The sequence below is a fragment of the Zootermopsis nevadensis genome, unplaced genomic scaffold, assembly GCF_977971745.1.
Source record: "Zootermopsis nevadensis isolate Lab colony 2312 unplaced genomic scaffold, Znev_1.0 Znev_ptg000002l, whole genome shotgun sequence".
In the NCBI taxonomy this organism is placed as follows: Eukaryota; Metazoa; Arthropoda; class Insecta; order Blattodea; family Termopsidae; genus Zootermopsis; species Zootermopsis nevadensis.
This window is the reverse complement of record NW_028259134.1, coordinates 7,230,498-7,256,357: the sequence shown is the minus strand read 5'-3', so window position 1 is coordinate 7,256,357 and position 25,860 is coordinate 7,230,498. Positions and strand designations below refer to the sequence as shown.

At 38.1% G+C, this 25,860-nt stretch overlaps 1 protein-coding gene and 2 long non-coding RNA genes across 3 annotated transcripts; 2 read left to right on the top strand and 1 right to left on the bottom strand.

The window, feature by feature from the left end:
* Window positions 1-91: 91 nt before the first annotated feature.
* LOC110839437 (uncharacterized) lies at window positions 92-23,746 on the top strand. Its single transcript, XM_022083618.2, has 4 exons — window positions 92-254; window positions 15,865-16,009; window positions 16,344-16,578; window positions 23,076-23,746. The coding sequence occupies exons 3-4, from the start codon at window positions 16,440-16,442 to the stop codon at window positions 23,672-23,674; spliced, it is 738 nt and encodes a 245-aa protein (XP_021939310.2). The 5' UTR covers window positions 92-254; window positions 15,865-16,009; window positions 16,344-16,439; the 3' UTR covers window positions 23,675-23,746.
* On the bottom strand, window positions 3,611-4,254 carry LOC147875050 (uncharacterized). Its single transcript, XR_015535070.1, has 2 exons — window positions 3,855-4,254; window positions 3,611-3,729 (listed from the first exon to the last, which is right to left on the bottom strand). It is a non-coding gene; the product is annotated as an uncharacterized LOC147875050 (long non-coding RNA).
* On the top strand, window positions 4,278-4,697 carry LOC147875049 (uncharacterized). The gene is made up of 2 exons (XR_015535073.1): window positions 4,278-4,453; window positions 4,579-4,697. It is a non-coding gene; the product is annotated as an uncharacterized LOC147875049 (long non-coding RNA).
* Window positions 23,747-25,860: the final 2,114 nt, after the last annotated feature.

Sequence of the window (25,860 nt, the reverse complement as noted above, 5' to 3'; positions counted from 1 at the left end):
CATTGGTGGCATCTCCTAATCCCATTTCTCTGCGCTACTACGGTGTGCTATACTAACTGAAGTTTTTATATCATTTCTTCACATCGCTTAGTTCGATTCGATCGTATGAACGTCTGTCCTGAGACCAGCTCCACGCGCAGCTCTGTTACGAAACCGGCGCTAACTCTACTGGGAATGCTTGGAACTAGGCGGGGAGCTTGAGACCCTGGAAACCGCACGCGGGGAACGGTCGCCCAGGTTCACGGACGCTACAGGTAAGCGAGCCAACACACGGTGAATTATCGTAGTCAGATTGATGTTTTGCTGGCAATTAATGTATGTTCTCATTTAGTTGTTCCTCAATAGCCTCCATGTAGCGTTAATTCCTCATGTCCAAGCGTGTCCTCTTGTTGTCATTCATGTGAAAATGAGAAAAGAGTTCCTTTGAAGATTTAATGTTAGAATGTGGGTAGTTTTTTATTCTTTTTGTTGACTAGATTTACGGATCGGTAGGTCTTCATTATACACAACCTCAAGACTTATTTCGCTTACACTGATTCCACGTGTGAAAATTCGGTTCATAATATACTTGGTTTCTTGAAGTTTTATTTTGGTACTACAAACACTGTTGAACGACGTTCACAGGGAAAGTTGTCAGCATTGCCTGATGACGACGAATATACTTTAACAGTTAATGTTAGATACCAATGTAACAATAGTACTAATATATTGCAGAATAAATCGCATAATCGTTTTGAATTTCGACACAATATTGAATTACGAAATAAATTAAGTATTTCCCGGGCCACAACATAATTCAAGCCACTACTAGCAATAAGCATAAATTTCTGTCAAGTTGCCAAAGACTAACTTTGGCTGACAATTGACGCAGAGTAATGATGAACCCGAAGATTCATATTAAAGCTCACCGAACGTCTCGTGTGAGTGGTTAACAGCACCGCTTCGTATTCGGGAGGCTCTGGTTTCAAATGCCGGCCCGGAGAGCGACTATCTTTAACGTTTTCGTGGTGTTTCATAGTTCTTCCATTAAAATTCCGGCACAATACGTTAATTTGGATCACGTCTGCTTTGTTCCATGTATTTTACAATTATTCATCAATCATCCTATCATTCGACGCTGTGTAATCTGACGGCTATTTACATTGTATCTAAATAAACATCTTAAAAGTCAGAAATTTACTTGGAAGCACAAGAACTAATATTATCTATAATACGCGTAAGATATTGATTATTTTTTTAATTACAGACTAATAAATAAGCACAATAAATGTTTAATAATTGAATTAATGGATGGAGAAGTAATGCATTTTGAAAAAGTAACACACTAACGGGCAGCAAACAAAGTAGCAATTCGCTACTTTTAAATTGATCATGAAGCAGATACAACATCGGTATACGATATTAATACTTCTTCTGAAAATAAAGCTAGTATGTTGATTTATAAAATTTCCTCTAATACCTCTGTATAAAATAAAATACGTAATAATTTATTACTACTTTCCTACTTAACATGAACGCATAATTATGAATAATAAAGACGTGTGTTTAAAGAAATTTAACCAACCACTCATGTAACTATAAACCTGTGAATTAAATAACGTAATAATATGTAAGATTTGAGGTTTTCAAAGCGGTGAGTATGAAGATTTCTGTCTTCTGGGCTGTTACGCCGTATAGTATGGTAGATATTTACCAACGTTTCTGAGGTCATACTGTCTCCGTCATCAGGGCAATGTTGCGCCGTACTGTCTGGTAGGTGTCCATCAACGTTTCAGATGTCCATGCTGCCTCAATCATCAGGGCATGGCTTATTCATCGTCCTGATGACGGAGGCAGTATGACCTCTGAAACATTGGTTAACATCGACCAGACTACACAGCGCAACAACCCAGAAGCCAGAAATCTTCAACGTAATAATAATTTAGATTGGAAATACCACGGAGCAGTTATGAAAATTCCCCAGAATTGAAAATTTAAAAATATTCTTATTTTCATTCAAGTTCTAAAAGGAGGCCGGACAAATAAAAGTCCTTGGTTTGGTGTTACGCCTGAATGAGCAATATCTGAGAAATGGCGTTAGGGTTGTCACCTCGAGACGCACTTCCGTTAGAACCAGTTCCATGCACAAATATTGGATCATTCTCGTGTAAGTGCTATAAAGGAGTCGAATTTTAAATATTATAGGCTTCCTTAACAGCGCTTGCCTACAACCTTTACTAGCTTACATGCTAAATCCACATTTGCTGCGTTTGAGTGAAAACATTACGTAAATTGGAGAAATCTTTGGAAATTAATGCCTGGAAATGAATGGGCATATGCAAGTAATTTTCCAAAATGACAATTTGTGGAACATCATTCTTTAAGTGTAGCTCTGTTAACTTGTATGAAAACAGACTATTACATTCAAGTCTAGGCTTTTTACAGTTCGTCAGTGTTTGCAGATTGCTATAGAAATTTATACGTCACTGACGTGAATTCGCCATAACTACAGCTGTATTCCGGTGGTACGGTCATGAGCTACAAATGTTAAGTAGAAAGCGCCTAATTCCTTTCTTAACTTCCGGTGCATTGTAGACACACGGAGATGGGTATTTGTTGGAGTTCATGGAAAATCTACCCCACACATGCCAGTGCAAGTTTCGATTACATCATTAACAACCGATTTGAAACTCTCAAGGAACTGAATATACTTTATTTTTTTTGGAAGCCATAACAGAAATCATAATATAATCAGTTTTCTAGTAACGTTTGTTGCCAATGCGAGAATCACCAAAATCTTTCAGTATTTCCCTGCTAGGGGACTGTTTTGTGTGCCTTTTACTTATTAAGAAAGTACTAAGCAAAATATTTTGTGTATACCAGAGAAAAGTATTTCAACTGTATAAGTAATCAATCAAAACAGAAATGTTCAGTACCTGTGTAACTATGTGTGGCGACAACTTCAGCACAGAGTACAAATGATGGTGGCCAAAATTTTGCAAAAAGAATACCATGTCATTATAGTCCTGCGGCAAATCTGTTTCTAGAGTCCAGGAAATTATTTGTTCGGTTTCGCAGTACACATGTGAATACAGCTCTCAAAGACTAGGAGGAATCAACGAACACTTAATTGACGGCTTCATTACTCACAAATTCAGGCTTCGTTTTGTCCCAAACAAAATACTTAAACCTACCAAACGAAGTAGCCTTTCCTAATGACAGTGCCCAATAAATGCTAGAAAGAAACCGCTTGATGTACGGTTTTAATCCATTATTTTGAAGAAATGATTAAAATAAATACACAATGGAGTGGTTAAGTTTGTCTCGCCGTATGTCACACCTCCTAAATAGTTGGACTGATTTCAGTAAAATTTGAAATTGGCTGGGCCGTATCGGCGAAATGTAACTAATTATTTGCATGGCATAAATATAACTTCAAAAGTTTTAATATTTTAATATTTTCCGTCAAATCACAATTTTAATAAGATAATAAAATATAAAATATTTAAAATATCATTTCACGTTCCGCATCGAATGATCGATTTACAAATTGGAACGTCTCTTACGACATGTTTCGGTTATATTTAACCGTCCTCAGGTATAAATTAGATTGGTAAATTTAAAACTCAAATTACAATCATTTACAATGTTATGCAGTTTATTGAAATGTTCTTATCAGATTACTCTTATATATTAGAACGAAGGTATTGTTTTTTATATGGCGTGGTTCATCTGATGTTCAATATTAGTCTGTAAAGCAATGATTTAAATAAATAAAACATTAATAAATATGGAGTAATATAGAAAACAAAATGATGGAAGTAAATAAATAGTAGAATGTATAAGTAAAATAAAATTAATTTAATAAAACATACCGGTGATGAGTTGATAGAGACATGACGTGTCTGGCGGAAGACATCTAGAAGTATTACTGTGTCGGGTCGAGGTTTAATACTGAATTGCGGTTGCTCGTGGAGTGCGTAGGTGAAAGGAGGTTGTTATGGTTGGGGTCAAGGATCTGGAGGGCATTGAAGATGGGGTTATTAAGAAAAATATTGTTGTCGTTTAGGGAAAGGTTTTGTTTATATGTTTGTTGTATGTAATATTTCTCTATTGTATCTCTATGTCTTTTGTTACGTACTATTTTTAGAATGTCCATAGTTTGTGTAATTGTATTGTATGAGTGTCCTGTGTTTAGAATATGCTTTGCGTATGCAGAATTTTCTTTATTGTGTTTTATGGCGTATTACATACAACAAACATATAAACAAAATCTTTCCCTAAACGACAACAATATTTTTCTTAATAACCCCATCTTCAATGCCCTCCAGATCCTTGACCCCAACCATAACAACCTCCTTTCACCTACGCACTCCACGAGCAACCGCAATTCAGTATTAAACCTCGACCCGACACAGTAATACTTCTAGATGTCTTCCGCCAGACACGTCATGTCTCTATCAACTCATCACCGGTATGTTTTATTAAATTAATTTTATTTTACTTATACATTCTACTATTTATTTACTTCCATCATTTTGTTTTCTATATTACTCCATATTTATTAATGTTTTATTTATTTAAATCATTGCTTTACAGACTAATATTGAACATCAGATGAACCACGCCATATAAAAAACAATACCTTCGTTCTAATATATAAGAGTAATCTGATAAGAACATTTCAATAAACTGCATAACATTGTAAATGATTGTAATTTGAGTTTTAAATTTACCAATCTAATTTATACCTGAGGACGGTTAAATATAACCGAAACATGTCGTAAGAGACGTTCCAATTTGTAAATCGATCATTCGATGCGGAACGTGAAATGATATTTTAAATATTTTATATTTTATTATCTTATTAAAATTGTGATTTGACGGAAAATATTAAAATATTAACCTAATTCACAATATAACGCAAATATACTACCTTCAAAAGTTTTGTAATGAAGTGGTTCATCGTACAGTAATTGGTACTTAAAACAAAATACGAATACTGAGACTTACAGCTTCTGTCGTCGTGGTGATTGTAATCTTAATCATAAACGTCCGCAAGGGTTTAAGCCCACCAACTTCAGCCCTGTCTTTGCTCTGGTGTGCCTATCTTTTTCTCTCCTAGTTTAATATGTTTTGGTAATTGTTCCCGGCCCATTCAATCCAAATGCATCCAGTTCTATGTATACGTGTTTACTTTCTCACGGACTGAGTATGCTTACAATGTGTTGTCTTATTTTCTGACTTTGCATTCGGTCTTGTCTTATGCACTGTTTCGCTGACAGGAGGAATTTAATTTCAGCTGATGATATATCTCATAACGTTTATTTCTGAACCACAAAACAATACCAAACTGCCGGGACCCTATATGATTTTAGTTGAGTTTCCATTTTACGTATAGCTTCTCATCTGATTGCAGTATTTCCCGTGAACGCCATTACCTTGGTTTTATTACATGTTTCGAGATTTATGTGCGCTATTTTATTTAATTGATACCTTTGTGAGCGATTCATTGTCTAAATTTTTCTAACGCCACCTGGTCATCTGAATACATTATTTTACAGACTTCCCAAATCCTATAATACATTTCAATAAATGCCTCTCTGTTCCATTTTTGAAAAATTAATCTAAACAATAAAAGGTCAGGTGAAAGGCTACACTATTGTCGTAATCCTTAAAAAATCGCCACTTAAGTTATTTTATAGATCCAATATATTTTTTAATCATTTTAATTACTAAGAATAACCTGAATTAAAAGCTGTGGGATTTCTTTCTTGTGATAGGCAGGTTATTGCTCGAAGTGTTTTAAGCTTACATTACAAACGCTTTGTAATAGTATATAAAGAATGTATGCGTCTCTCTGCTGGACTCTTCTTTTAACAGTTTCATGTTTTGATAATGACTGTCTTCTGAGTTGTAGCGCCGTTAGGTATGGTAAAATTACCAACGTTTCAGAGGTCCTTCCTGCCTCTATCGCCTGATAAAGAGGCAGCAAGAACCTCTAAAACACTGGTAGACCTCTGCCAGACTACACAGCGCTACAACCCAGAAAACAGCCATCTTCGGATTTACCGCCGTGAAAACCTCAAATTCCTTCTAAATGTTAAAACGTCATGTGTCTTGAATGATGATGACAAAATTTACTCTGTTTTATACGTCAGACGGATTTTAACATGTTCTTCAATCTAACTAACGACCTTGAATAGATATTGTATCCTGTATTTAAGCGACTGATTCCTCTGTAACTGTCACAGCTCTTAAGTCTTCTTACCTGAAAGTTGGTTTTAAAATACAAACTGACCAGCTTTTTGTTTCCTACACAAATTAAACAAATATAAAAACCGTAGTCTGAAAAGTTTTTCTCCATACTTTAATAATTTATTATTTTCTATCTATACCAGTTAATTTAATGTATTTTTATATTTTTAATAATTTATTAAATTCCTCCATTGTTACCATATCCGCATATATTTTACTTCAACATGTTCTTTTATTTTATATTGTGTAATTTCCGTTCGACTGCTTTCCTCCAGTTATATTTATGTAACTAAGGATGTTTTAAAGTACACGTGGTCGAGTATTTGAGTTTGCTTGTGAGTGCGTGCGTTTGCGCTCATGTGTGTGTTAGCGCGCGCGCCTTCTGAGTATGTGTGTCGATGTGTGCGAGTGTGTGTGTATGTATGTATGTATGTATGTATATATATATGTATATATACCCACACACACACTTTATAATTCCGAATATTCACCTTTTGTGCATACATATTTCTGTGACATTATGTATTATGTGTGTTTGCATGTACGTACGAGACGATTGAGACTGGAGTTTAATACATCAGTTTGTCCACGAGTTGGTGACTTTGTGTGTTTATGCTTGGAAATGCGGTAGAGATTTTGGAAAGGTCTACAGTGTTAGACGTGTCGTAGGTTCGGATCTAAGTATATTACTACAATATACGCAATGGATCTACTGGTATGTTGACAGGCCACCTTTACTGAGGTAACACTTGCAGTTGCTGTGCGTATCACTCCGTATTTTTGCTCTGTCTCCGTGCCCAGTATGAATGCAGTTGCTAGCCATAGATCCGGGAATTATGCATGAATGGAAATCCATATCAATGTAGCGTGGAATATAATGCGACACAAGGAAATGCTATCGGGCTTTGGCAAAAGCCAAGTCACAACGTTGTGAATTATGAATACGCGCATATGGAATAGAAATTGGAGTGTGTTGTTCGGGATGTAACGATACGCTGCTACTTACAACATATATGGCTTGTGCAAGGGGTTAGGAAATTCCATCTGATGACAAGTGATGTGAAATAATAATAATATGGTATTTTATAAATTATAGTTTCTTTGCCGATGGTGGTCTTCTGGGTCATGACGCCGTCTAAACTTGTAGATGGGTAGTAATATTTAGTAACAAATAGTTGATGATGGAGGCAATATGTGTCTCCGAAACGAAGAGACCCACCTGCACGTTTAAGCGGCGCCACCACTCAGAAGACATCTTCACAGCCGTGAAATACAAAATCTTTGTATTGTTTACTAAAAAAATTTGAAACTCGTGATTATGTACTCAAGTGTGCCAAACAACACGTGATACCGAGCTGTACCGACAGCCACAAGATATCTAAACTGCAGACCTCATGTGAGGTCGCACCACTACAAAGACGTAAGTAACATCGTGGCCCCAAAGCAGTGTACAGGCTATAGCAGACAGTAATTGAAATAGGCATGCTATGGGGCATCTTCAGAGCAGCATCGTGTGAGAACTACCTATTTATTTTGTGTTACGTCTACTATTTTCAAGTTCTTGCATCTCCCGTTTCATGCCCCAAAACTTGAATATTGAAAGATATGATTCTGATTTTACCTGTCAACCATATGGCTGTGGTGCTTGAAATTTCGTCCTGAAGAAAGAACATAGAGGATAGTTGAGAATAAAATCCCTATTAGTATATTTGGACCTATTGCAGAGTTTGTGGTAGGAAGTAGAATTTGAGGTTCTCACGGCCGTGTGTATGAAGTAGCGCCGTGTAGCCCGGTATAAGTTTACCAACGTTTCAGAGGTATTTGCTGCCTGCATCATTAGGGCGATGAGTAACAGGAAGCTGGAGAAACCCGGAGAATAATTTGTAAAATAAAATATATCGAGACGAGATGCACACAATGTTTTAGTCAAAATCGTGAAAAACACATCGGGACCTAGACGTAAACGAGAGGATGATATTGGAGCAGGTTTTAAGGAAAGAGTGTGAGGCGTGAAATTCAACTGGTTCAGGATAGGGTACAGAGGCGGGCTGTTGTCAACAGGGTAATGAACTAACCACGTAGGGAATGTTTCGATAGCTACGTGACTGTCAGATTATAAACGGGCTTTGCAGCATGATGCCATTTAATCATTACTTATAATTCCAACATGAATCTGAAATCGATGTTGTTTGGAATCCATTGCTGCATTTTCCCTCTTGTTGATAGACTTACTGCAGTCACTTCTACCATTCGAATCACACTTAGATAACCCGCAGGATGAAAATCTAGGAAAGAAGGTGAATGTTGTCAGAACCGTTAGTGCTGACCATTAATTTTGAACTTACGAGTAATTATTTAGACACGTCCGCAGTAACGGCTTCGTGCGGAGGCTGGAACTGCTTCAATATTCATCTTCCTTCACTGACACGCTATTCCAGTAGTTTAATTCGTCCAGTATTTCCAAAATAGCTGCACTGTAAACGAGATAAATGGTGAGACTGAGATAAAAATAGAGAGCAATGACATTCTGTAGAGTGAAGGAAAAAGAAATAGCAGGCGCATCATCGGTATTTAGCTTGTATCATCTCATCTTTCCCCATGATGATTTAATTTATCAGAAGGTTTAGATCGTCAACTTAAATGCTAGTAAGTTACGCGACACAAAAGTTTATAGATATTTCGTCTGTAATCATTACTAATAAATAAGACTTACGAAATAAAGGTATCTTACATGTATGAACAAGCAAGTAATAAAATGATTGTATAAAATTGATTAACGTAACTGGTCTCGAAACACATAATTGTATTAGCTTAGGGCAGTGGTATTCAACCTTTTTTGTTCGCGTACCCCCAAAGTTGTTGGTGTATAATTCAAGTTATACATAGTATATAATCTACATCTAAAATAAATTAAATAAATTACATCCAAGATAATGTATTAAATAATAAGTTTTAAATGAGACAAAGGAGAATCAAGCTATTAAATAACAAATATATTATTGCCTTATTATTATTATTTAGTGTTCTGTCTGAGGACAGGTCCATATGAACAGGATCCTTCCATCCTTTTTTCGGACGGACCTGTTCATACACGTTCTTGGCAGATGATCCAGAAGTGGTTTGCCATTGCCTTCTTCTGTGTGTGAATGGAGTAATTGTTGGGATGCCACGGAGAAACTTGGGAAGCCCCCGGAGGAAAACTCCGTGTAGCCTAGACCACGGCCTTGCCCAACACAAGTTATAAATTCGGGCACCGCCGGGAATCGAACCCGAGACCCCAGGATTACAAGGCCAGCGTTCTAACTGCTAGACCACCGTGGCTGGTCATTATTGCCTATCATATAAAAATTAATAAAGGAACAAAGGTATTTTAGCAAAGCAAAATTATATGTTTAAATCCGTCTCAATAGTGTTCAGTCAGGTTCCAAAGCACTATGTGGAATAAAATGAAACTAGCCGCCCAGTTAAAAATCGCATAAAGGAGAGAGAGAGAGAAATAAAATGACACTCTCCAAATCGAATGTCCTTACGTCCGGTTCTCCTGTGGCTAACACTAAATCTGGCCCTAATTATTCAGTGTTTATCATAAAATAATATATATTTTTTAAATTTCACGTACCCCCTAAGATGTCTTCGCGAACCCCCGGGGCTACGCGTACCCCTGGTTGAATACTACTGGCTTAGAGCACGCTCCCTCAACCTGCGACCGGATGTGTTCTATGCGGTCCGTGAAAATTTATACAACAAAGAAGTTAACGTCTAAATTGCATATTTCTGTTCAAGTGAATGATTGATTAAAATAAGAACTCATATTTTTATAAAGAAACTTATTAAATAGAATAATAAGAACATTTTTGTGTTCTCACGGCTGTGAAAGTGTCGCCGGTGGTTTTTCGTCTTCAGGAATTAGGCAGGATGTTACTCCGAAACGCTAGTACCCAGAAGTCCAGAAGGTGACACCATCGAGAAGGCCACAGTCGACAACTGTCTGCAGTTGTCGGCTGTGTTTGTAGCGTTTTAAATAAATTGTCATGACGTTTTAATAATTTGTCTCTGTTTGTGACCTGGCGGCCTGCGAGTTGGCGAGGAAGGGTGAAAGCGGATGCAGGCGTTTGAAAGGTTGAGAGCTGGTGTAGAGGAAAGCACTCTCTGTCAGGCGTAGGAAAAAGTGACTTGAAGTGGAAACAGGCAGCTGGGCCTGTTCCTTTACGCACATACAAAGTATCAGGCCAATCAACAGCTTCCTATTTCTAGATTTCTAGTCGTTGCTTTTCAACTTGTGAACCGCAATCTGCCTGGTGGTTGCAAGGATACATTACGCGGCTATCAAGTTTAAGGCAAATCTAAACAAAATTCGTATTTGGGATGTTATGTGTCTTATGTAACTATCTGTATGAAAATTTGTGTTTAGGACAAAACTAAATACATGTTACAACCAATGTTTTTCTATTGCAGAGCAGACGGTGAAGTTAGGATTTTCAGATTTGGCAACGGCAATCGAATAAATCGGCTATTTTAGATTTTACTCTGTTACGGCGATAAATATTTCAATAGTGGTTTACTGCTTGCGGCGCCCTATGGCGTAGTATGTAGTTATAACGACCTAAGCTAGAGTTCTTTCTGTCAGAGGATGTCGCTTCTGGTCTATCGGAAAAGTTGTTCTTGGAATCAGAAAGTTTGAAAACTGCTGCTTTATGCGGTGTTTCAGGGCTTAACCTTCAATTAAGAAAAAAAATTTAATTTTAAATAGCGCTGTCTTTTATCATACACGACATTTCTTCAAAGCCTTGTGCGAAGTTGTTTTATCCTCCGTCTTTGGACCAGCTTCTTTATCTCTTATATTTTTTCACATTACCCTCAAAAATAATTAACATCTCAAGGGGTTATTATAGGCGCGTTCGCAACGAAGTTCCAAAAACATCATTGAATTTGTTAATGAGTAGCGTCTTTAAATATTTTAGGCATTCTAATTTTGGTTAAAATTAGAAAACAATAACCAAAACTTTAAAATTAAGAAGCACACGAGTCTGTGCGAGCATATTGAGCGAAAAATATTCCAAACAAATTTTTGTAGAAAGTTTAAACAAACATTTGTTATTTAATAACATTTTTCACAGCTTTTGTTTAATTTTCGAGAAAATTAAACAAAACGGATTGTTATGTTTTGTCATCTGGCAAGTCGATAATCGTTGCACTGATTTTATTACAGTCGTTACTAATGGTCCATGCTCGTTCGCTTCATCGGTTTTATTATGAGTATAAGAAAATCTAAAAATTATAATTCACATAACAGAGTGAATTCACCAAAATTGTTGCGCTGTTGTTTTATTCTATAAATTGTTTATATATTTTTTGGTATGATGCAACGGCTATGAAGCAAAAATATCCCGTGGCCTTATGAATACACATTTTTGACTCGGTCTCATTTAGTTTTAGGGTAAATAAGAATTTATCGTTCAAATTGTTACTGTGATTACAATACAGTTACAAAGTTTATTAAAGACATGAATAAAAATGGTATTTAAAAATAGCAGAAAGGCTTTGCAAAATTCTAGATTTACTTCTTCGTGTGCAGCATTTATGAATATAGCTGATTGAAGCAATATATTATGTTTTTATATTGTTTCCCAGCAGCATCGACATTAGTATACATAGGCTCTAAATTTGTTTTATTTCGTTGTTTAGAGATCGAATTACTCAGAACTAAAATTATTTAATGAGACTAATCGTCATTAAAATTTACGCTAATCAGATAATTTATATACGAGTTAGAATGATAACACACGGTTAGTCAATGGTGAGTAATGGAGGAGAGAATTAATATCTAATGTATGAACAGAAACATAGTTATTATATAATGTGATTAAGGGAAACAATTTTTGTTAAAAATATATCGAAAATTCTGCAGACAACAGAAGCAGCTGATGCGCATCTATCAGAAGGACAGTTTTTAATTGAAGGGTTGTAATTAAACTTAGGAAAGTCTTTCATATTCCGAGGAGGAAAACGGAGACCGACAGCTTCCAGAAGGAAAAGGCAGTAATTCCAACCACTCTAAACTTAGTTAAAGAACAGTGCATCAACGCAATACCTCTTCTTATGTAAGGTTTGGAGTTTTAAATATGTAAAGCGTTGCCATAGTTGTAATTCACAAGAGGGAGGAAATGACTATAGCAAAGGACTGTAAACTTCGCCTGGATACTTTTCAGTTTGTTAGCATCAGTAGTTGTAATAGAATTCCGAACGACTGAGGCGTACGTAAGCTTTGATCTACCTCAAGTAAAATGGAACATATACAGGCAATCAAGGGAAGAGAATGAAAAGGTTAAAGTGCGAACAAAACCCAACAACTTAATACTGTATGAAAACGCGTAGTAGAATCAAGTTTAGAGTAAATAAATATTTCCACGTCTTTAACAGATTCGGAACGTATTAAGTTTATAATCTTAAAGTTTTTCTGATGATGATGACGATGATAATGATGATGATAATGATGATAATATTGGAAAAGAGTATATGTCAAGAAGTGGAAAGCTAATCCTTCTAAAAAGCTGGAGAAAATGTAAAAAATGTAGTCACACCATGTATTGTTTGTACACCACTTTTTCACAGGAAAAGAAAGAAACTATTTTTGTGACTTCTGTAAGTTAACAAGTTATAAGTTACAGAATATTTATTTGGCCTTATTAAAGGCAACAATTGCATGAAGTCCTACAAGAAAGCTAGAGTGCTTCCTGATTTTTCTCAACGAAAGAACACGTTCAAATATTTCGTTTAAGTTTTGGAAAGTGATTATAAAGTACAGCTGTGTAAAACATAATTTTGCACCGTTCATAGAATATCAAGCACACGCTTGAAAACTTGCTTAGGTGAGTAAAACTATGTTGTTTTTTGAAGAATAAACGAAGCTGATTATGCACAGTGACCCCTGTATTGAACAAAATAAGAATTTTACTCTCACAGGGCTGTGGTTATGAACGATTGATTCTGTGTCATTTGAGGATATAGAGCACAATTTCGTTTTGCTGGGATATACGTTGCTTCTTCATGATGACGATTTTGGTGTAACTGGGAAAGTGAAAAGAAAAACTCAGGTCGTGTACACTCCTGGGCAGTGGTCAGAGCTTAAAAAAGAAGCAGAATGAAACATTCTTTCACTGTAATTGTTGAATTTAAGGATGTTTACAATCTCAATCAGATGTTAACAAAACGGACTGTGAATGTGGAAAGAAAACTTCACAGTTCCGTTTTGCGATGAACATCAAATTTTATTTCTAGAAATGGCTCCAGATTCAACTGTTAGTTTGCAGAAGGGAAAGGGAGGAGACGTGTGCTTCGTGGTGTTTTCTTCCTACAAAGTATCATCACTGGAGAAGTATAAAAATAATAATCCGTGGCGTAAGAGCTCTCTGAGAGCCAAAGCCGACTAGCTGGCTGCTGGCCTCACGTTCACATGCCTCAGCAGAGGTGAACGATCATCCAACCAGATACAGAGTGACGTGTGGTCAGCACGACGAACCCCCAGCCATTGCTAGTTTTCCTGACCAGATTACGCTACCCATTGTAGCTCCCCAATTTCCTCACGATGCTGGGTTGACACCGGTCGAAAATCTCATGAGAAATTTCTTTCCCCGAGACTCTGAACCAGCGCGCATCCGTATCACCGGTCCGAAGCATGATGCCTCAGACCGCGCGGCTACGGCGAGGGTCTACTGGAGAAGTATACAGAAATTAAAATATGATAAACTTTGTACCCCTTGTACATCAAGCATTTTAATGTAGTCCGAAATCAGATGGAACTGGAAACAACGAAAAAGCTGAGAACATTCATTATGATTTATAAGATGAGTCAGTTTTGTTATCAATGTCGTTCTCAGACAACTGTAAAAATTGTGTAAATAAGTTATGTAAGACGCCCTCGGTGGTGTAGTGGTATCATGCTTGCTACTGAACCCAAGGTTTGCGGGTTTAAACCCGGCCGAGGCCGATAGATTTTTAAAGGTAAGAAAAATCCGTAGCACAACTTTCTTCGGAGGGAAAGTAAAGCCGGCGGTTCCATGTCGTAGATTTACATCATGGAAATGTCTAAAATCAGATCAGAAACTTCCGAAAGGAGGTCCCTATGATCTATATAGAAAAGACAAGGGTATTAGAAGAATAAGAAATAATTTATGTAAAATCACTATTTCATTACAACAGAACATTTAAATTTTGCTATGTATTGTTCTGGCCATTTGTATTTATATAGTTTATTTTGTTCTTCATAAGCGTGAAATTTTATACATTTATTGTAGAATAAAATCTCACAAAACTTTACTTTACTCAAATATGAGATGAGGTCATTTATCTTAGAAAACTTTAATTATGAAAATACTGATCGTGTTTTCGCAATGTTTTCTTTAGGCAATTTAAACCGTTATCAGTCAAACACAATTTCAATTGCTTTGTGGTAGCGCACTGCACAGACAGACATGACCAGGCCTCTATGCGTTCATTTGGCTCACATCGTGCAGAGAAATAACAATAATAGTAGGACGTTTTATAGAGATGAATTGTGCGAGAGTAGACTGATTTTATCGTATAATTATTAGTCAAATGCATAACTTTGTAATAAATCAATGTATTACTTCTCTTATGGCTTATGTAGGATTACTTCCAATTAATTATGATATTTAAGTGGATTATTAATTTAAATCTTAGAGCCAACAAAATGGAATTATTCATTATTTTCGCGAAGGACAGTAATATTTTTCCTTAAATAGGATCTTTTACATTATTTCAATAGTACTGGGGATAATGTCAGCGGCTTTGCATAATCCTCTGAAGTGGAACTAGAACTTTTCTTTATGACAAAAATAGAGATGTGTTTGCTTCCTACCAGAATATGCAGTGATCTGAATTTTACGTTTGGTTACACATTAACCAGATACACAGCTGAAGCATGTGACTGGGCACTGCCCTAAATAATATCCCATATAAGACAAACTGCAGCAAAACGAAGAACGTTTTCTAATTTCATGAAACAGGCTACCTAATACTTGAGAATCAGCGATGGCACAGTATAACTCATAACTAAACAAGTCCATGGGGGAATGACCTTCTTTAGAAGTTTATAATGCGTCTATAATGGAACCCAATGTTCATTACCCTCTTCACAAGAGCTCGCCACTAGTCCTTGTCCTCAGCCATACGAATCCAGTTTACATCCTCGCAAGTGGTCTTTGGTTACAGGATTCTGTACTAAAATGTTGATGTATATGCAAACAACACCAGTAAACCCAAAAGAAGCATTAAAGATTCATGGATACGTATGATGAGATCGTGCAGATCCTGTCTCTTGGCACATTCATACTCTCAGGTAAACCGAATGGACAACATAAATCACGACAGATATAAAATCGCTTAGCAAATACGAGAGTTACCCTCATTTTCTCGACATCTCACTAGTTAATGGTCGCTTGTCACTGCATGTCTTCTCCCTGCCGAAGTCAAAGACGTTCTCACGGCCGCCCACATTGACATCCGCATTAAGTGTTTAGGACCAGATTTCCATTAATTTAGATTCGAATATAAAGTTTCTGATGGATTATAAGTTGCTTAATTTCTGTATGCTTGATTCTCTTTTAGTTTACAGGCTTTCGCGTATTCAGCAACTCAGATTGCACAATGAGATCTGACCGCTGAACAACTGCCAACACTCGGCGCTGCTCATCTCTTAAGCTGAAGTTGAGCAAATCGTACTGGTGATTTTGTGCAGCTTCTGGTAAAACTGGTGAGTCCGGTGTGTTGGATCACCTGAATACGTGATTCAGTGGACGTATGTCAAAAGACATTGGAAAGTCTCTATCTCTTGTGGCTTCAGTCATTGGCGAAGTGTCTGGTTTATAGTAGCCAAATTACTCATGAGGCCTGTAACTTCACAATGTACGCAAAGGACCTAATGGCTGGAAATAGCCTTTGTGTAGAAGTAATTGTTTTTATGTTAGCTGTTAGCTATGGCAAACTCTTAAATAACAACGGTATTAGACAATTTACATTGTGTTAGAAAGCAATTGGTCTGTCCAGAAGAGCGTCCTTAATTTTTTACATTATTTCCCTTTGTACAGCCACAGTCGACATGCTTGCTTCCTGCAGACGACTCAGTCGCAACAGGAGTGACAGCAGCTGCAGGTAGGCGGTTAAGCGCCTTAGAGCTGGTTGGCATGGGGACAATAGTGTGTCTGCCCACGGCGGAGAACATGGCGGGCATCTGCGGCCATGCTGTTGACTGCTTGCCGTCGCATTTCCAGCACCGGGCGCCCACAGGCCCGCCAGGCATGTCAACTAACTGTACCACGCAGTGTGAGTTGCTAAGTGACGCTCAAACGCCACACTACAGCCAACCAATAAACCTACCTGCCTTTTAAATGTAAACGGAACAGAACTCCACTCTAGATGTTCTGATCTACTACAGTAGTTTCCGGTTAATCTGAGCAGTATTTTTTTTTTGGGACAAATCTTAAATAACAAACCGTTTTAACTCTTTACGTGGAACTTCGCATATTTGGAGCAGCCGCTTAATTGGGCCAAAGTGTTCTAGTCCCTAAGTGTCCCAATCAACCGCAAACCACTGTATTCGACTGTTCGCATCCAAAGATGAACTGCAGTCCATTAAGTCTGCTAAATAATAAATTAATTAAGTAACTACTAAATTCAGGTGCAGGTATGCGTGGTTAGTATATTGTAAAATTTCAAATCGACATAAGCAACGTTCCAATAGATTTTGTTCCTGTGTGGGTATATTTATCGAATATTTTTCTGACATGGTTAAAGCTATTTACGAATGAAACTATCGGGGAACAATCAATGCGGATTCAGCCGTAATAGGTCAACTATTGATCAGATCCTTTGCATTCGACAAATATTAGAGAAGAATGGGAGTATAATGGATCAGCACAGACTTTAGGAAGGCATTTGACTTAGAAGAGAGGTATTGTATGGCATTTTGTTTGAGTTTGGAATACCAAAGATACTTGTTAGGTTGATGAAGATGTGTACAGATGTGATATGTAGTAGAGTTCGTATAGGTAACATTTGTCGTTTCCGTTCCCAGTGCACAATGCCCTAAAACTGGGGATGCTTTATTCTCAATGTTTTTTAATTTTGCTGTAGTACATGTCATTAGGAAAGTCAGAGGGAATCAGGAAGGGCTGGCTGCACCAGGTACTTGCCCATGCTGATGGTGTCAATTTCTGGGGGATGGTGTGGGTACCATAACCAAGAATGCAGAAACTCTCCTACAGGCTAGCAAGGAAATAGGCCTAGAAGTAAATGTAGACGAAACTAAATACATGAGCGTAATACGAGATCAACATCAGCAAAAACGTCGGAACATAATTACAAGTAACACATCATTTGAAAATGTTTAAAAAACTTAAGTATCTGGGAACAACAATAACAAATAGAAATGAGTTCCATGACGAAATTAAGAGTAGAATACGTTCGGGGAACGATTGTGTTTATTCAATTCAAAAAATGTTATCATCTGGTTTAGTATCGAAAACACTGAAGATCAGGATAAAAATATAATTTTTCTTGTTGTCTTGTATGGTTGAGAAAAATGGTATTTTACCTTGAAAGAAGAACGTAGGTTACAATTGTTTGAAAACAAGACGCTTAGGAAGATATTTGGACCTATGAGGGGTGAAATAAGTGGGAATTCAGAATATGGTATAACGAGGAGCTGCGTGAATTGTACGGGTCACGTAGCATAAAGGGATAGTGAAATCTAGGAGGCTCAAATGGTCTGGACATGTAGTACGCATGGGGGAGGCAAGGAGTGCTTGCAGAATTTTCCTTCTGGAAAACAAACTCTAGGCAGACCAAGAAGGAGATGGGAGGATAGCATCAAGTTGGATTTCAGGGCGGTGGGCTGTGAGGGTGAAAGTGGATGGAGTTGGCTCAGGTTCGTGGCCGGTGGCGGGCTTTGATGTTATCTGCGTTGAAACTGCGGGTTCTGCTACCAGTGAGTTAGTTAATTAGTATTCGACATTCTTTCATCTACGTCGAGGTCATACATGTGCCATAATAGCTTTAATATAGGTTATAAAATTAAAACTCTGCTTTAAATTTCAGATCTCCTCAGTGTTTTGCCAGTAATATTTTTTCCTTGGGGAAAAGTTAGTTATAAATTAGAGGTACAACTCGACCTTTCTAAATTGAATACTTCTGCGAACTTGTATATTTATGATACACGTAATGCGCTATAATAATAGCACAGACTGAGTGAACATGTTTGAGAACAAGGTGCCGAGGAGATTATTTAGACGCAATAGAACGAAGTAATTGGATTTGTGTTCATTACCAAGTCGGCTGTTGTCAAATATATGTAACTTGAATGGGCTGAACTTGTAACGCGTATAAAATATTGGTTATAAAACTTGAAGGGACATATTTATCTTAATGATGGGATAATATTGAAAGGGATATTAGGTGTGAGGGTGCGGACTGATTTCATGACTCAGGAAGATGAACAATTTATTAGCCTTATGTCGGTGAGTGTTTTTCAATTACATTAATATAATACGTAATTTCTAGATTTTTCCTTTCCTGTGACACGTAAAGAAAGAGCTACACTACGTTTTGTAGCGGTCTTAGTGCTAATTAATTCTGACTAATGACGTGCACTCGAAACGTGGCTTCATGGAATAACAGTGTAATGTTATCCTCACATTATCGAATCCAGTTCTCTACATTGCTTCGTTCAGATACCCGCCTCCTTTCCCCATGTTATTACGTCACGAAGTGTGGGTTTAATCCTGTTTAATTTGGGCTTGTAAAGCGACATAAGAAAGAGACGTGGAGTAGTAAGTTCTTAGTCAATGTGATGTGTGTGAACTGAAAAGAGGGCACGCTAGCAATAAAGGTGAGAAGGGCTGAGAGTAATGAGATGTGAAAGGGGTGAGAAAGAGGAAAGGAGGTGCAACAAGGAAAGAAATAAGGAACTGGAAGAAAGAGGATAGATAATTTTTGAGTCCTACACTAGTAATTTTTAGTTGTCGATTGAAGATGTGAAGAGAGAGAAAGGAAACTGATAATGTAAACAGACCTAGATAAATGCAATCCAACTTTTATAATCGATTGATAAGTACAATAATTTTGATTTTAAACATGTGTAGTTTTTCGTTTTAACAAATAATATTTGATGCCTTTCGTAGCCACATTTAGTGCAATATAATGCATGGTTCCATGCCATCTCCCTCTTGTCATCTGCCTACAAAATTTTGTTCAAAATTCTTCTGGCGAGGCTAAATCTATGTGCCAATGAGATTATTGGGGATCATCAGTGTAAGTTCCGTCGTAATAGATCTACAACTGTTTAAATTTTCTACAATCGCCAGTTACTAGAGAAAAAGTGGGAGTACAATAGGAAAGTCCAACTATTTATAAACCTCTAAAACCCTATGACTCAGTTAAAGAGAAGCTCTTTACAATATTTCGCTTGAATTTGAAGCGAGTCAGGCTAATTAAAACGTGAAGATTCCTGTCTTCTGAGTTGTTGCCCTGAGTAGTCTGGTAGATGTTTACCAACGTTTCAGAGGTCATACTGCCTCCGTCATCAGGACGATGACAGAAATCTTCGTACTCACCGCTGTGAAAATCTCAAATCTTACATAATTAAAACGTGTTTAAATGAAACCTCTAGCAAAATTCGTGTCTGTAAACATTTGTCCGATATAATTCCTATTCAGAATGGCCTAAAACAGGGAGATGCTCTGTCGCAGCTGTTTTTAAATTTTGCCTTAGAATATGCCATCAGGAAACGCAGAAAGTAAAGGCGGTTTGAAACTGAATGGAATATATCAGCTTTCAGTCTATGCTGATGATATTAATCTGATGGGCGATAATAAAAATACTATGAAAGAAAACACGGAAACACTTTTAAGGGCTAGTAGAGATGATGGCCTAGAAATAAATGTAGAAAAGACAAAGAATATGATCATGTCTCGGCATCAGAACTCATGACAGAACCAGAAAATAAGGATAGCTAATGAATCGTTCAAAAAATGTGACAAAATTCAAGTTCTTGGGTACGACACTAACAAACCAGAATGACGTATGACGAAGTTAAGAGCAGATTAAATTTAGCGAGTACTTGCTATCATTCAGTTCAAAACCTTTTGTCCTTCTACGAGGTGCTACCCAAAAGTTCAGGGAATTTGAATTCCACGTGCGAACCGGTTGTGGAATGGCCTGCCGCCGCTAGATAGGGCGAGCAGTACCCTTTGTGAATTAGTGTGCCAACAGCCGTGAAGGCGAGAGGCCGCGTTCTTGAGTCTCGTGCGTTTTTGTAACGTTGTGTTGTAGTGGTTCGGCGATTTTTTAAACCTGCTTAAATGGCAGATTTTAAGGAGCAAAGAATCTGCATCAAATTTTGCTTTAAGCTTAAAAAAACTGCTGTAGAAACCCACCACATGCTTGTGGAAGCATTTGGTGAGAATTCTATGAGTCAAATAAAAACTTTTTTGTGGTACAAACGCTTTAAGGATCGACGAACGCCTGTCGACGACGATGAGCGTTCAGGACGACCATCGACAAGCACAACACCGGAAAACTTCGCGAAAGTGCGAGAGGCTATGGTTGCAGATCGTAGACGAACAATCCATGATTTTTGTGAAGTTTTGAAGCGGCTACGGGAGAGCATTAGGCGCAAACGTTCGGAAAAGTGGGAGACCAACAGCTGGGTTCTCCACCACGACAACGCGCCCGCCCACACATCGCTCGCTGTTAGGCAGTTTTTGGCTTCCAAAAACACGACAATGATTCCCCACCCACCCTATTCGCCTGATCTCGCCCCCGCGACTTTTTCCTGTTGCCCAAAATAAAATTTCGATTGAAAGGCCGTCGTTGTGATACAAGTGAGGAGATCCAGGCAGAATCGCTGGAGGTGCTTAAAACACTCACACTTGAAGACTTCCGGGGATGCATGGAATCATGGAAAGAACGCTGGGATATCTGTATCCATGTCCAAGGGGACTACTTCGAAGGAGACGGTGGAAACTAGGAGTTATGATAAGCATTTTTTTTAATGGCAAATTCCCTGAACTTTTGGGTAGCACCTCGTATCTCATGTAAAAATGTAAAGATTAAAATATACAAAAGTGTAATTTTGCCAGTTGTGCTCTATGGTTGCGAAACTTAGTCTCTAACCTTGAGGGAGGAACATGGATTGAGTGTTTTTGAGAACAGGGTGTTGAGGAGAAATTTTCACCTAAAAGGGAGGAAGACGGATCATGGACAAAATTGAATAATGATGAGCTTCACGACCTGTCCTCCTCACCTAATACTGTTAGAGTGATTAAATCTAGGAGGACAAGGTGTACAAGGTATTGGTTGGGTGGCCTGAAGGAAGGATACCGCTGGGAAGACTTGGACGTAGGTGGGAGGATAAATTTAAGAAGGAACTTAGGGCGTTGGAATCGATGCAACGAACTGAATGCAGTTTGCTCAGGATAGAGTTCGATGGCGGGGTTTTGTGAACACGGTGATGAATCTACGAGTACCGTGAAGAAAGTGGGCTATTCTTTGACATGCGGAGTAGAAATTCGAATTTTCAATGAATTTCCTGCAACCCAGAGTGAATGAGTGAGTGAGTGTGTGTGTGTGTGTGTGTGTGTGTGTGTGTGCAGTTCAGTTATTGTACAAAATATCTAGGTTTATGTGAAGTATGTAATAAGAAAAGTTCGTTCCTTAAGTATACACTTTTTACAATATGTATTTATTGTGTAAGGTAACTGAGGACAGTTAAAATATAAAACAAAAGGGATTTCATAGGTTACGTTTGACAATGTATTTTAATTCTTTATGTATATATAGGAGTCGGGATAGCTCAGTCAGTGTAGTGACTGGCTGCGGAATGGACGATCAGGTTCGATCCTCGACGGGGCAGAGGATATCTCCTCTCGCCTCTGCGGCCCACCCAGCCTCTTATCCAGTGGGTACCGGGATCCTTTCAAGTGGGTACAGTGCAGCCGGGGCGTGACGCTGACCACTCAACCCCTTCTAGCGCCGCAGTTGAGAATGAATAGGAGTTATACTGGCTATTGCTCCAAAACCCTTATTCGGGATCAGAGTTCCCTTGGAATTTATGTATTATTTCCCACAAATAAAAATCATCCTAACTGACATATACTTAATAATTCCAGGCTGTCCCAGTTTTGAAATGACTTTGCTTCTAATTTTTGTTTCGTGTCACAGCATCGTCGTAATACGTCGAACGTCACTTGGGCTACATGGAGTGTTAAGAAAACAAGTCTTCAAAAAAGTACTCTTTGGATTACGTTCATATTCTTCATGCCATATCATATAGGTCATTGTTGGGTCACAGGTCATTACAGCACACCTAAAATTATTAGTCATTTTTGCTACTTTGGACGTTTTTGCACTAATGCGATCCAGGTAATTGTTGCGCATCAGTGGGAAGACAGGAATTACATTATTACGAAATAATGACTTCAACGCTCCAATAGTTGCGGAAAATGCGAGACAGAGACATGGAAGTGTTCGTTGCTCACGCTAGAGCCTCATTCCTAACCTCGGTACTAGAAGGGGGTGAGAGGTCAGCGCTTTACCCCCGGGAAAGGACTGCGGTACCCATTGTACAGGAATCTGGGTGATCCCCATAGCCAGTCTTGACGCAGAGACTAGAAGGAAAACCCTCTGTACCGAACCCCGGTCATCCAGTTCCTAGTCAGTCACCATACTGACTGAGCTACCCCGGCCCCAGCGTATTACACAATTCTCTGAAAGATGTTGGACCGCAGTTCTGACTGACGCTGACCGTACATGTGCTTCAACAGATCACACTCGGCGCCGGTCGAGTGAGTGCGTCGCCTTTGTGGAGACACGGCTCGTTTCTTCACGGCGGGGCAGTTTAAAAGACGCGGCTGTAATGAGCGGCTGTGACGACAGCAAGACCAATACGACGTTGAATCGCGGTGCATGCGCGATACTTGTGACATCGGCGTCGCCGTCTTCCCACCGAACGTCAGCTGCATCAACATCGTCAGGAAGTGGTAGTCGTGGTGATGGTGGTGGCGGCAAGAGAAGTGGTTTTCGAGGAAGTGGCGGTAATAGAGTAACCATCTTCTCGTTAGCACCGCAGATTATCGTCGCAGCTGTATCTACGGCTAGCACAGCAACTGTTAATCTTATAGAGAGTCTTCAGAAGACTGCGAAGAAAAAGAAATCTGTTCCAACAGGCAACGTGGCGACATCTAAAGAAAACCACGTGACGACAGTAACATCAAGTATGGACGCGGAGCACCAGCAGCTGTCTGCACATGAGGGTGAGTTGAAGATTACATTCATATTTACGAAGGGGTTCGAAATAATAAAACTACCGTCTTACGGTTTTACAAGTCACTTTATCGTATACATTTTAATTTATAAAATGTAGCTACATTTTCCTACGAAAACTGGCTTTGACGTTGTTCAAATCAAATATATACTAATTATTCACCTGAACACACCACAAATTAAGAGAGCGAGCTTTGCTTATGAGGTAAATGTTTTGAGTCGTGAGAAGTGCTTATTTTTTCATACTAATGTAGTCATAAGTGACCGATTTTGATTAAATTTGTTAATAGAGAATTTCAAGAAAAATTGTCCAAATATTTCAGTTTTGATTTAAACTAAGTCTCTTCTTGATATAATTTCATCATAATAGGTCAATGCAGTCAAGAAGATGAAAACAGAAAGAAGTAGATGGAATTTAGACTGTACTCAACTCAGATTTGTTTTATTTTGTTAATCTATTTCTCCGTTAAAATATGACTTTAAAGAATATATTATACAAGTCAGGATTACAATAATTTTACTGTGTGTAATAACAGTGAGCAGTGAAGCCTTAGTATTGTTTATACTTTCAGTAAAGCCTTTGGGTTTATCTTCTCGCCAGTTTGAATAAGTATCAGGGTACAGTAAATAGTTGCATGATAATTTAATTTTTTATTATAAGAAATAATTAACCATAGTCATTATTATTTAGTTTACTCAAGAGTTTTACTTCCGTGGATCATCACAAAGCGAACAAATTTGATATCGGTTAGGTTTGTTTAAGCTTGCCATTTATAATCTCTTCTGCCTAACTTGTCCATTCAGTTTGGACCATATAGTTTTAGGATGTTGTATTTTTTAAAGGCAGCCTACGTACGTAAGACCAGTGCTTTTTAGGAACGTAGAGGAACAGCCGATTACTTGGAAGAACGCTCAGATTGGTCCCAATTACAGTAAAAGATCGTTTTAGTAGAATACGTCTGTAGAATTAACACCCACCGAATATAAGTTTTAGAACGTTATTTGGATTGACCTGTGTATTTTTATAGTAGCAGAAGGAGTTACGTTATAGTTTTAAAAATTGCGTTGCATCCAAATTACGTCTATTAGGGCAGTTGTCTGCGTATGTGCCTGAAAGGAACAAGTGTACGACAGCGGCTTGAAGAGTGTAAAAGTAAGTAAAGTTTGTCCCGCTATGCGCCATGTAGGCACTAGATGGGGGTGTGTGGTCAGCATCACGCCCCGGCTGGCTTTACCCCCGGGAAAGGACCCCGGTACCCATTGTGGAGGAGGCTGGGTGGGCCCCAGAGCCGGTCTGGACGCAGAGGCTAGAGGAAAAATCCTCTGCGCCCGTCGGAGATCGAACCCCGGTCGGCTTGAAGAGTGTAATATTTTCAAATTCATCCACACTGAGACTCAAAACATGGCGGAAGCACGTGGAATGATACGTTTTGTGAGATGGGCAAGAGGGCTTCTTGTAAAATGACACGAAAAAGAAATCTGCGTATTATTACGAAAGCGCTTCTAGTATACAAGCGGAACATTTATGTGAGAATTGAAACACAGTTAGACCTACTTGTCCTCTAGGTGATGTATGTTAGATTACTCGGTTATAATTTCTTTAAAACCATTTAAGATGATATTTTTTTTATAAATATTGGAAGCGAAGTTAATCTTTCTCGCAATAAATTAATGTATTGTTTATCACGAATATTTCGATTAATGTTTCACGTATAGCAAGGGGAATTTTTCGGCAAGTCAATTACTTTCACTTTTCATCACATACATGATCTGTTGACGTCTTAGTCCATAAAAACCAAAAGACATTTAAATTCTTTGCCAATGATTTTGGCAGAAAAAAATCTTTACTGCCGTTCACAGCACTGTCTTGATTTACCTGTTTCTTCGGCTACTAAAATATTTATCAGGACAAAATATACAATTTTAAACTGAATGTAAGTTAAAGAGTACTAAATATTTAGAAATTTTCTCGAGAGGTAAAATGTTAAAATTTATTTCTGAATCGCTATAAGGTAAAGCTGTTTTCATACTAAAGAGCAGTAGAGTCCGGGTTATCCGACACGGGAACAGAGGGCGATCGGGTGATAAGGAAGGGTAAATATCATCTCAATTTATAACTCAGTTTACGATATTGTTAAGTTCTGAAGAAAATACAATACACAAAAGCAACTGAGCACATAAAATGTAGATGATGCTTGGTGGGGGAGAGTGATTTATTTCGCTACGTGCTAATTGACTGTTGACAAAATGGAGCGTTCGGACATTGCGCGTGGGATAAAACTAATG

What these genes read in the sequence shown, in the direction of transcription:
- LOC110839437 (XM_022083618.2), top strand. Translation starts at nt 16,440, where the DNA reads ATGGGGACAATAGTGTGTCTGCCCACGGCGGAGAACATGGCGGGCATC. An exon ending in AACTAACTGTACCACGCAGT is followed by an intron (nt 16,579 to 23,075) that starts GTGAGTTGCTAA and finishes GTGCTTCAACAG; the next exon opens with ATCACACTCGGCGCCGGTCG.